Source organism: Caloenas nicobarica, chromosome 2, assembly GCF_036013445.1.
Source record: "Caloenas nicobarica isolate bCalNic1 chromosome 2, bCalNic1.hap1, whole genome shotgun sequence".
Classification (NCBI taxonomy): Eukaryota; Metazoa; Chordata; class Aves; order Columbiformes; family Columbidae; genus Caloenas; species Caloenas nicobarica.
Genome location: NC_088246.1, coordinates 9,461,139 through 9,473,566, shown reverse-complemented (window position 1 = coordinate 9,473,566; position 12,428 = coordinate 9,461,139). Strand labels below are relative to the sequence as shown.

General features: G+C 36.2%; 1 protein-coding gene across 6 annotated transcripts in view; it reads right to left on the bottom strand.

The window, feature by feature from the left end:
• RBM33 (RNA binding motif protein 33) overlaps positions 1–12,428 on the bottom strand; it is a 100,089-nt gene that overhangs the window by 73,277 nt on the left and 14,384 nt on the right. For all 6 annotated transcript variants that reach the window (XM_065628251.1, XM_065628252.1, XM_065628254.1 and 3 more), the window contains exons 3-7: positions 12,345–12,393; positions 10,250–10,326; positions 7,807–8,107; positions 6,609–6,719; positions 72–243 (exon numbers count right to left, since the gene is read on the bottom strand). In XM_065628251.1, coding sequence (XP_065484323.1) covers positions 72–243; positions 6,609–6,719; positions 7,807–8,107; positions 10,250–10,326; positions 12,345–12,393 — 710 coding nt within the window. The remainder of the gene's footprint in view (positions 1–71; positions 244–6,608; positions 6,720–7,806; positions 8,108–10,249; positions 10,327–12,344; positions 12,394–12,428) is intronic.

Sequence of the window (12,428 nt, the reverse complement as noted above, 5' to 3'; positions counted from 1 at the left end):
GTTTTAGCAGGCCTGAGTTTACTTTCATTTATTACAGCTCCTCAAAATAGTTCAGTGTCACAAAACCTCACCCAAAGTTTCTGGAATGTTTCTCCTTTCTCTTGTCACATCTGAGAGCCTAATTATCGTTCCTTCTTTCCGTTCAGTTTTGAAACGTAATCGTCCAGACTCTTCGTCGTCATCCTCCTCTTCATCAGATTCTTCTTTTGTTTCTTCTTGAAGTTCCAGAGATTCAATAGCTGCCTGAATCACAAAATACAAAGGACATGCAAACTGAAAAATCTACTTTGTTGTGATCAGTGAGTGTCAAAAGACAAAGCTTTCTTTAAAAGCCCCTTTGTACAAATTTTGCTGGCATTATACATTATTCTGTGAACATTCAAGAGTTTGGTAAACTTTTTAAAAATACGAATATATGAAGCATGTAATAAATTATATATTTAAATCTATTGAGAAAATTCATTTTGCTGCAATCTTTAAGGAAACACGGAAACTTCATTTAGAACCACCATCTGATCAGTAGCTACTTTTGCACACAGAGTGGCAATTTATCACTGAATTGACTAAGATTTAAACTTGGGATACTACCAGACTCAAGCAATATAAAACCACTAACATTTATTTTATTTATTAACAATCATCAGTAGCATGTTGTTAAAAAAAAAAAAAAGAGATAGCCTTACATCTCAGTTTTATTTCTCTAGGTATGTATAACTGTACTTGTCTTTACTTTTTCTACTCCTTGAGTATTTCCCAGTTTTGAATCAGCAACTGGAGAATGTAGAACAGGACTGGATAAAATTTTAGTATACTAAATTTGTATATTGGAATGCTACTCCCTTTTCCTCATTTACTTTCTAGTTCTCTAACACAGAACATTTATTTAGATGAAACTATGTCCAAAGTGAAAACATAACCCTCAAATTAAAAGAAGTAGGAAAACAAAAAAATCCATTTCATTTTCCTGTGCGGGCATAATAAAATTAATGTTCAGAAAATTATACAAGTTATATTTGATTTCTAGAGTTGAAAATTAGAGGTGTTCTAATATAGTGTGATTTTCCATAAAGTCTTTGGTTATTCCTTGTACAAGCCCACTTGCTCATCTTCTAGAGCCTGCACAGGAATTTTGCTTCTTTGTAAAGGCATCAAATGCTTCATAACTCCTATGTTGCCTGAGGGCAGTTAAAAAATAAAATATATAAATGAAATATCTAAAAAATGGTTTAATCTTCTAATTATACAGATTGGTGCAGTAACTTGTAAGCAAAAGGTGTGTTGGTCAAGTGGACAGACACTAAGTCACAAGTCAAGAAAAAGAATTAATGGCAGAATTTTGCATGAGATTGTAAATGTCCTTATTTAGGACACAAACTTCACCCAAAATCAAGAAGAAACATGGGAAGGAAGATCAGAGACAGGATTTGGCAAGACAATTTCTACTCTAAAAGACAGCATACCATATAAACTCATGCTCAAAACTTCTCCATCTTTGGTGTGGTAAATAAATGACCTGTAGACTGACTTAGTGGGATTTAATGGGCTACTGGTCCCAAGTTATTTCCATTTTATAATCTCTTTATCTCAGAATATGTTTTAACCATTCCAGGTAAACATTGAAGCACTGCATTTCCTGACCTCACAAAAATGCTTCAAGATATAGCTAAGAGAATAGCCAAAGCTAACAAAAAGCTGCAAGGCTTACATTTTAAAAAGATATCTGCTTTTATATAATGACTTTACCATATCAAAAATGCAGTTAAAAACAACAGACAGGATAGCAGGCAAAAAAAAAAAAATACTTCAAGACTGAAAGAAAACCAAACCTCAAAAGCAAACCCAAATTGAGAACACCTGGTCTGATTAACATATCTATGTATAATCAAAGCACCTCTGAGGACAGGCAGTTGAAACTCACGGAACAGAGGAGGGATGTTAGCAAGGAAAGAGATGTTAAGGTGGTTTAATCAAAACAAACAAAAACAAAGGAGAAAGACAGGATTAGCATTTTATTTTCAAAAGAGGGGCTCCCAAAAGAGAAAGCAGTAGCAGTATCTCTATCAAATCTAGATTTTAAATATAGTAAAACCCCATAACTTTATTGTCTCAATGCTTGAGACATGCCCTCTTACTACACTGAGCCTCCTGCTCTACTTTAGAGCATAAACACCAGACACATCCACTCTCTATGACCATGCCCCTTAAAAGCTATATTGGAATTCCAGTTTTTATTCAAAGACTGGTTTCAGTCATGTAATCTCATCTGTCAGTGCAAAAGTTACTCGTGCAAGGTCCTACATGTGGCTCAGGCTGCAGAATCAGGACTAGAAAGGTAAATGCAGTCTGCATTGTCCTGAAAAATTTTGCAATGCTTTAATGAAATACTACAGAATATACCTGTGGAAACTCTGTTGCCTTTTGACAATTATTCATGCTGGAAAAAAAAAATATATCCATTCTAAAAAAACCTCAAACAACAAAAAAACAACCAACACACCACGCAAAGTTGTAACAGACTACACCACAATTAGTTTCCTATGCAACAACAACAAACATTTCTCAAACTTTTTTAGACCAGCACTATTCTATTCTGAGCCACTTATGCTGATTCTGTAGTCTTCTGGGTCTAACTCACTTTATTCATCAGTATAATGCTCAGGCATCTATTAACAAACAACAGCTGTACAAGCATTAAATATTAAAGAAAAAAAAAAAAATCAAAAGATCTAATGAAAAAGCAGGCACCAAGCAAAGGCAATGCTTGAGAATGATAACTGACCCATGTCCAAGTATTATTGGGGAATGTATTATTGGGGAATTCATTTTAGCTGCAACGGAGACACAAGCATGTCTCACAATCAACTATATGTTCTCCACATACAGCTCCAGGAAAGGTTATTCGAGCTGTGTAGGAGTATCCACCCTTCCTCCGCAATTTGTTCAATAGGTGTAGCATATAAGATTTCTTTATACCACCTTTTCCAACTTCCAGCCTAACAGGATGAGTTGTTCTGCCAAGATTATAGTATATGAATGGATTCTATGTTTCAAAAGAAATGTACACAGGAAAAGACACAAGCGCAGACACAGAATTAATACATACTGGTACTTACAGGATTCTGTTTAATACTTGCTAACGATTAGTACCTCTGAATATACATAAACAGTCCTTGAACAGTCATTTGAGGTCACTTGACTGGACTAGCCAGCAGAGGTTTCTTAGCAGCTCTCCTCAAAGGGAGCTGAACATTTCCCATTATGACTCCCTGCACAAAGCTACCAGAGAGCTTTGCTGACTCTTCCTTATGATGAAAAATAAGGACCTTTCTTCCATTGCAAGGTCAGAGTTTTCTGCAATCCGCATTAAATAATTATGCCACAAATCCCAGTCACTGACGAGAACTCCCAGTGCTGGGTTATGATCTCCTATGGAGCCAGAGTGAGTGCTCCTGCCCCAAACAGCTTCCCAGGCAGCTGCAGGGCTGATAGAAGACACAGCCCAAGGAAAGCAGGAGAAAACACTTGTCAGCGCAATAAATGCTGATCTGAGCACAGGATCCTCCTAAACATCAGACTGTCAAGCGTGCTGGAGAGCTTTGTGCCAGAGAGCACTATGAGGTACAAAACAGCTAAGTGTTGTAAACATTAAACCAGATCCCTTCCAGGTGAAACACTGTGAAGGTGAAACAAAGAACTTTTCTTAACTAGCTAGAAAATAAGCAGTGGTGGCTTCTACCAGGGGCTAACACTGAAGCAGCTGCAATTGCTCAGTCCCAAGGGATCAAGAAATAACAGAGAGCAGATAAGAGGATGTTACACCTATTCCAAGGGCACCTCCACTTCACAGATGAAAAATGGGAATAAAAAACAAACCTAAGAGCTTCTAGGACACATTTTAAACTTGACTGTTCTGATTTTCGCTCTTTTCATCATTTTCCTCCAGGCTGACAGGTATTGTCTAAAACCTTCAACAAAAGAACTAAGATGTGTAACTTTTGACTAAACACAGATAGAACAATCTCTCAGACACACTGGCTTTTTTTTTTTTCCAAGTTGTATACTATTAAAAGAAAACCAGTATGCAGCACTTGTTCATGACATGTTTTCTTGATTAAAGTCCTCATCATTTCTTAACAGCGTAACCCAAGAAATGGTTTAAATTTATGCAATGAGAAACTCCCTATCATAGACTTAACAGGAGATTAGTTCCATATATAAAAAAAAGTTATGAATTCTAACTTCAGCAGGTTACATTTTTATGAACATTTTACAGAAATAATTAGTGACACTATTCCTCTCAAAATATTTTGGATGTGATAACTCATGTAACTGACAGTTTTACCACATCTATTTGCTGCTGCAACTTCTGGGTATTGGGTTTTGCTTTGTACCTTAGGAAGGCAAAAGTGTTTTCTGAAGCATTGCCACATTTTTCAAGGAAGCTCCTCTCATTGTTATTTACTCATAATCCAAGTTCTAAGCACTATTTCAAATTAAATATCAAGTGAAAAAGCATGCCTTGGACCTGATTTTGCCAAGGACACAAACTTTTCCTGCCTCTTACTCACACCTCCCACCTGAGTGCCACTCTTAACAGGTCTGTCACTTCCCTTATTACTGTTTTCTTCCCATCATGTTCCAATTCCCCAGCCAGTCAGCTTTTCTCTTGGTTTACACCACCTCTTCATGCAATATAAGCAGCTTTGTTTGGTTTTAATGTGTAAACTGCTTAAAATACAACACCACCAAACACCTGTCTCTATCGGCTCACTCTAAGTTACTCAGATGCTAAATTTCAATCAAGAAATAATGCTATTTATTTGTACTGCACCTATTACAGCTCAATTCTTGTGGTGCATTTTCTACAGGAGAAAGCCAACAATTACCCTTGTTATACAAGCAGTGAATGTTCTGAGAGTTAAGGGGGAGTGCTGTTATATAATACTCAAAAAAAGAACAGAACTATTCAGAGTTGGAGACATGCATCTAGCCACATAATGAACTCTACAAAGGTTATCCCTTGTGGCAGTACTCTCATTCAGGAGAGTGCAACTGTGAGCCTACCAACAAATGTGAATAAGCTACACAGGAAATAATAAAGGAAGAAGAAGATGGTACTATTTTGGAAACAAGAAACCTGTGGTAACCTGCAAGCCATCAGAATAAAGCCAGAATTTAGATTAATTGAATAAAGACATGGCCAAAATGTTCACATTACATGACGAACAAATTCTCTAAAAGCTCTATTAACAAAATCAATTAAAAATTTGCATTAATGTTATCTTTTGAAAGAAAGGAATTTAATTCTGAATCAGACAAATTTAGACAACATGACTATTACAGAATTCTCACTAGTTCATACTCTAAAAATAAAGCCATGCTTTTTAAAGCAGCAAGTTTGACAGCGAACCTCAGCTATCTAGTTAATTTTACAGTATGTGAGGTGCTTTCATTGTCTTATACAGACTGTGGCTGCCAATAACACAAATGCATGTCTGCTCTCAAAACACCAGAAGGAAAACTGTATATAGTCTAGTGAATGAATTAAAAGTGTTTAAGTGTTTCACAGTTCTTTGGAAGGGTAGATTTAATCCTCAGGAAATAGAAAATTAACTACGTTGAAGTATATTTGGTGTGAGATCTCATGTTTGCAAGAGCAAAGACTGAACAATGTAGGTGGCCCCTTTCAATGCATCTCTCTTCACCTACCAAAGAATGTTGTTTTATAATAGTAAGTTTGATAAAACTAGAGTATCGGAGCACACCCATTTGTTAGAACTTCATAGAAGAATGCTGCTGTGTCTTTGAGGAATTAATTTCCTGATGAGTTAAAGCTCCAAAGAGGGAACACACTATGACTACACTTCTCAACAGGTAATCCATTCAATCCTATTTAATTAAGAACTGGAATAAAAGTAATATTAATACAGATTCCTGGTGGGGAAAGGAAAAAAATCCCACATCAAAAACTTGCTGCAAACTAATAAGAGGTATGATACCACTGTTCCAGGCTATAACTAGTGAATGCTTGACAGCTTTTGGCATAAGCTTTCTCCTTGCAAATAAAGGAACTTACACTTTTTCCTAATCGAAGAATTAAGATAAACTTCACATAAGTTTCAATCCCAGCACGATTTACTTCCAAACAACAAACAATCTGACTTTTGTCTTTCTAACATACAGAACTTGCTGTGCTCACACTCCTGCTCAAAGTAGGATACCCAAGAACTGTATCTACACTGCCAACAGCAGCAAATTATCCATGTGGAAAGTGAGGCACCATAGCTATTAGAGATTTAACAGACAGCAAGCAGTATTATCATTCTCCTACTCAAAAGGGCCCCTGAAGTGTTGAATGTTGAAGCTAAGATTGAGCATGGACACTTTGAGCTCTCCCTTATGATTTTCATTTCAAGAGGGAAAAGGGATCAGATGTATCTGACAATATAGATGCTATCATAATTCATCTTATACAAAGAGTAATGCCACCAGTAATTAAACACTGATGCAAAGTTGCATCAGTTCTTACTCGGCAATAGGGACAATTCTACAAATTCAAATTCTGAAACAACTAGTTATTTTAAGTTTCCACTAAATTCATAACATACCTCTTCTGATTCATTTGTTATTGCCTGGGATTCTTCCAGCTCCTCGTCAGCTGTATATTCTTCTGGTTCTTCCATTCCTTGCTCATTATATGATTGCATGTAATCTTCATCCTAAGGCAATAACACAGGAAGGTGAAAAGATACAGACCAACTCTACAGAGATGGGGTCTGTATGCATCATTACTGTTTCCAAAACTGGAAGAGGAGTTTTGTATCTATCGGAACAGTCAATTATAAGCGATATACCATGTCAGGTATAATCAACAGGGCTTTTAACTAGACAATTTCAGTATTATCAAACGCATAACCAAAACACTTTACATTCAGATCCCAGCAACGTCATCATAAAGATCCCATTTACTTCTACATGTCTACAACCTTTGATTACAAATTTATGAAGCAAATACCACAGTACTTTCTTACTAAAGGGAACATGCATCTATAGTACATATACATTAACATCAGATTTTACCCCAACAGAACCACAAACTTTCTTAAAGCACTCTGTAAGTGCTTACACATGAATGGGTTCAATTCTGAACAATTATGAACATAAAATGATGAGCAAAACTTTTAAGTTTGCTTGTATTTTAAAACACCTCACTGATCACATACAGTTTTAATTAAGATTAAATCATTTCGCTAACAATTAAAGCCAGTGCATGTTCTCTAATACACTGCTTAAATTATATTGAATTATGCAGGTGACATTTTCTGAACTAACCTCCAATCTCTTTATTCAGGTTTAGACAGTTCTCAGTTACAAAAGGGATGAAGCAGGACATCAATCACTTTGGGATATTAGCACCTTAAAGATGTCTTTAGCAGGTCAATAATCTTTTCACCTTCGAAGGACTTTATCAGATCTTGTCTAAAGCCTGGATAAAAGCTTTTGCATTAAGTACTTCTAACAATTGGCAGTGTATCTCCACCACACAAAGCTGTTTTCTTCCTTAAGGATACAATCCTCAAGGTCACGATTCTCAACTGCCTTGCGGCATGACAAAAGAGCATTACCTACCGCCAAACAAGCTGTCAACACAAACTTTGTCACAGCCTAGATAAAGAAACTGGCAGACAGTGATAATAGGTCTAATTTCCCCTCCTCCCTAGGGAAGTAAACAGATTTCAAATCAGTCTAAAACCCTATGCACGTGAAGCAATGTTATCTTTGAAGATACAATAGAAAGAAACTCACTGGAAATTCATCCAGGGGTTCATTGATTTCAAGGTCTAGCACTTCATCTTCTTCTCCAGGCTCTTCCCCATATTCTATTTGGTCTTCTGTCAGTTCAGGATCGTTGCCTTCATAATGTCCTTCCTCTGCATACTCTGAAGCATATAGTTCAGGTTCTTCAGATTTGTCATAAACAATTTCATCTTCCCCTTGGTCATACTCAGACTCATGTTCTATTGACGGATCACTGATGGCCTCAGAGAGGTCGTATGATGTAAGTATGCCAGACGTAGCATTAAGGCTGACTGTGACACCGTGAGAACTAGGGCATAGAGGGGGGGAAAAAACGCAGAGGTTGAAGCATAACAGTCAACTACTCACAAAGATTTAGAAAAACAAAGCCAACAAATAAAAATTCTCTAAGTTGGTCGACAAAATTATACCTCACGCACTATTTGACTCCATGCCATATTCTCGTAATGCATATTGTACCGCAGCTTATCACCAGCTGCAGGCTATTTGACCAGGGGAATCAAACCACCCAGATGGTTTAGCAGGTCAAACTGGCAAAAGTCCTGCTTGGAAACCAAAGCAGACTGGATTCAATTTTAATTCCAAGACTAACAAAAAAAATACATAAAACTACTATAACTGCATCTGTTTTCTCAATATTTCAGAATAAACTAGTGAATTACCTTTTATTAAATGTATTAATATTGTTCCTTCGTGATTATCTTTAATTCAAACTTACATTTTTATGCCAGATTTAATGTTCTACTTGAAATCATGCAAGATATATAGTAAAGAACTGTTATTTAAATGCCTAAGACTTATTCTAAATTTAGTAACAGCACACTGGCAAAAAACAATCAATACAGAAACTGGCAAGTTTATAATCTGGAGGAAAAGCAAAACTCAGAATTTACTGTTTACAACAGCCAGTGCCATCAACACATAAAAGAGCAACTAACCAACTGCAGACTAGTTAGAAATGCAGGGGGGGGAAAGCTCTTCTTGATTTGAGGGCTCTGAGTATAAGGAAAACAAAGATTTTTTTTTAAATTATTCTTATTTTTTAATGTAATTACATTCTTATTATTCACTATTTTTCTAAGTTTGGAGGAATGAGATCCAGGCAGCTTTGAGCTATTTGCATCTATAAGATGGAGAAGATTTAACACGAAAATGAAGACATTATGCAGGATTATCATTATCCTTCCAACTGCAAAGGCATAAATGAGTTGAATGGAAATGGAGGGAGAGGAAAAGGAGTGGAGCAAGGCTCCCACTCTCTGGCAATAAAACTGCTAAAAATGCAAGACTTGTCTACAGAAACCTGCTTCCACTGAGCACTGTTATCACACTTCAGATACTTTATCATCGCTCCTGCAGTCACATAACCATCCCTGCTGCCCAGGGCTCACAAGGAGGAAATCCAGGGAAGAAACAGCAAGGACTGTAACCCAGATTCCCCATTTGGAAGGGAACAGTCCAGCCCTCACTCCTGCAGGGAGCAGAACAGCAGCCAGTGGAGGGATTGATGGTTGAGGTATTTCACCACATCCTCATCAAACACAGGGACAAGACTCTTCCTAATTCTAGCCAAGGACAGAAAGGAGATCTCAGAGCAACACAGATATATATATAGAGATATATATATATATATATATGCTACACATATATCTTTTTTCATATCCCTTTGGAAGACATGCCTGCATAGCATGCAACAAGTAAAAGTTGGCAAAACACACAGGCCATTAAAAGCAGCAGTGCTATTGCATCACAAGCATCTTCCTTCCCCCTTCAATCCAGCTTGAAAAGCAAAAATGTCAAGACGCTCATTTTGATCTGTAATGTCCATAATTCAGTTGTGGAGCTGTATCCCCACAGAGGATTCACAGGGCAGGATCCTTGGTAATCTCCCATGGAAGTACCTGCTCAAGCCTATAAACCCTGTACAAAATTTTCTGCTGTGTAATTGTACACAAATATTTAGGCCACAAATCAAGCTTTACGAACTAGGGAGCTCCCCTCCTTAGGGTCTCAGGAGCTAAGATAAATTTTTAAAAGAAATACGGCAGAAAAGGACTTTACAGGAGAAGGAAGCCTACAGTGATACCAAGGCGGCACAGCACAAGAGCCCTGTAAGTATTTACAAATAATTCTAAGTGCATAGATCACACTCTTTCTTCTTTACAAGTTTATTTTTAATATATTTGAGTTAAATTTATTAAATTTGAATTTAAAAAAATTAATGAAATGCTAACAATGCTACTGAACACATTATATATATAAAAATATATAAACATATAAATATATATAAAATTAAGTAGTTGGCTAGGTAAAAAGCAAAACTATCTTAAGTATATACCAGTAACTTGAGCTTAGCCATTATTAATTATCAGTAGTAGTAGTCATTACTAGCTTTGAGTTATCCAAAACACAAGATTTAGAAAAGAAATACCCAAAATCTTGTTCCTCTTCATTGTCACTTTGCAGAAGATCATCATTCAGCTCTTCATCTGACAAGTCTGACTGATTCTAGGTTTCAGAAAAAGTCAATCATGAACATAAAAAAGGATATAAACTTTTAACTAGGTACTGAAACTACTGAAACTTCTGAACACTAAGTATTTTTTAATGAACGCATCTGACCATACATGCCATGAAATTAACTAATTTGATGAAAAAAAATATACTACACAAGACAACAGTCTAAAAATAAATGTTTGACAGTCTTACGTAAATTTACAAAACTCCAATTTGCTTAACTATCAATACTTTTCACTGATGCATTCTCAAATATAGCCAAAGATGACAACTCAATTAAGAAATACCAGAAAGAAAGGTAAGTTAACTTCAGTGCGCTGCCTTGTGACCTTGATGCATTAGGCAAGTCAAGAAAAGGCACTAAGTTACTGCAGTTTCTAGAGACCAGAGATACTTAGGAGACTCTAGAGGGAAGAATATGATGATATGAAAAAAATTTAAAACTATAATTAGTTTGCAAGTGGAGAAAAAAATAAGTAGAAGAAAATATCACGCCTTTTCTGAACTCCCCCTCATTTGTCTATCATACTTACAGTTGTTGCATTTATTTTTTTTTCTTAAATAATTACCCATTAGGAAGAGATAACTGCAGTTTTGCTCAGCAACATTATTTTCATCCCCTAAAGTAATAGGGGCAGAAAGGTTATAACAAGGGTAGATTTATCTAAAAGTACTGGGATAAGATTAAGTAGAAGCAAGTTCAGCCTAAATAGCTCAGGGAAAACTTCCTGAGAAATCTATTACTCTGCCATATGAGTCCATACCCACAGATACTGCTCAAAGCCCTGTAATACGGCAGACTGAAAACAAGAATAGAAAAAGCTCAAGAACGCATAATACATTGGAGAAATATAGTATTGGTTAGTATTCACACAGATTTTATTTTAAGGTAAGTAGCTTTATCAACTCATATTTCAATTACAAAGATGTATGCAATGTTCAGTGCTTGTATTTTTGATAACTGCATAACACACATCTGCAATCCCTATCCTCCTGGAAATTTATTTTCTTTTTTAAATCAGTACATGAGACAAAGGAACTTCCTATCTTTAATAGGGATTACTTACAGATTAATTTCAAGAAGCTAACTGCCAACATTTAGAGTGTGATTATTAAAAAAAACCTGCATCAATTAAAACTCAACTTTTACCAGATCTGGGTTTCTTAATGAACCTATTCACCTCCAATTAAAACTTTAAAAACTATTTTCCAAATGAATTTGTTTGGCAGACCAAGTGGAGAAAGAGGTACCAGCCGGTTTTGATTTCCCAAATGGAAGCCCTACCTTCTCCTGTAGATACCTGGCAAATCCAAACATATGTTTAGTTCTTTTCATAGAGTTCAATTTTGGAAATAGATACCAGAATGAGGAGTCTACAGCAGACATGGGGGGACTCGTTTATGTTCTCCAGTGCTAGCTGCTCCCATATTCTTCCCTCACTGTAGAAGGAGAAATCCTCTGCCTACTTGTCAGACAGAGCAGTAGTGGATTATGTGTAGTGAGTAAGTCTTTAATAGACGCTACCGATAGTTTTTTTATTTACTCGCTGGTAAATACTTCTGGTATTTTGATGAGTAATTTTTAATAGCCAGGAAGCTGGCAGCTGAAGTGAATTATCCAGAATGCTAATCAGCACTCAGGAGGCATAATTGTTTTTTTGTTTTGGTTTTTAATTGTTAAGTCAATACAAGCTACAGAGAAACTGATTTTGAGAACTATCTCATTTTTGAGTAGTATTATGAGAAGAAATACTATCTCAGAAAAGAATAATTTTTCTAAAAGTTTTATTTTAAAAAGCCACACTTGGAGGTACTTCACAAAAGGAAATAGAGCTCTGGGTGCCAAGCACTCTGGCAACAGGGCAGATCTAACGTACCTGTGGCTATCAGGCTTTGGGCAGGTGACCGTAAAATATGTAAAAGGCCATAGCAAACAACTAAAGTGGGTAAGTTGGATAACATTCACTTTTTAATATCTGTAACAATTCACTTTAATGCACGTATCTTACCTTTTTGCCAGTTAGCAAATCCTCTCCAAGCAAGTCATCATCAAGTTCACTGGAAAACATTAACAAATGTAAGAAGCTGAATCT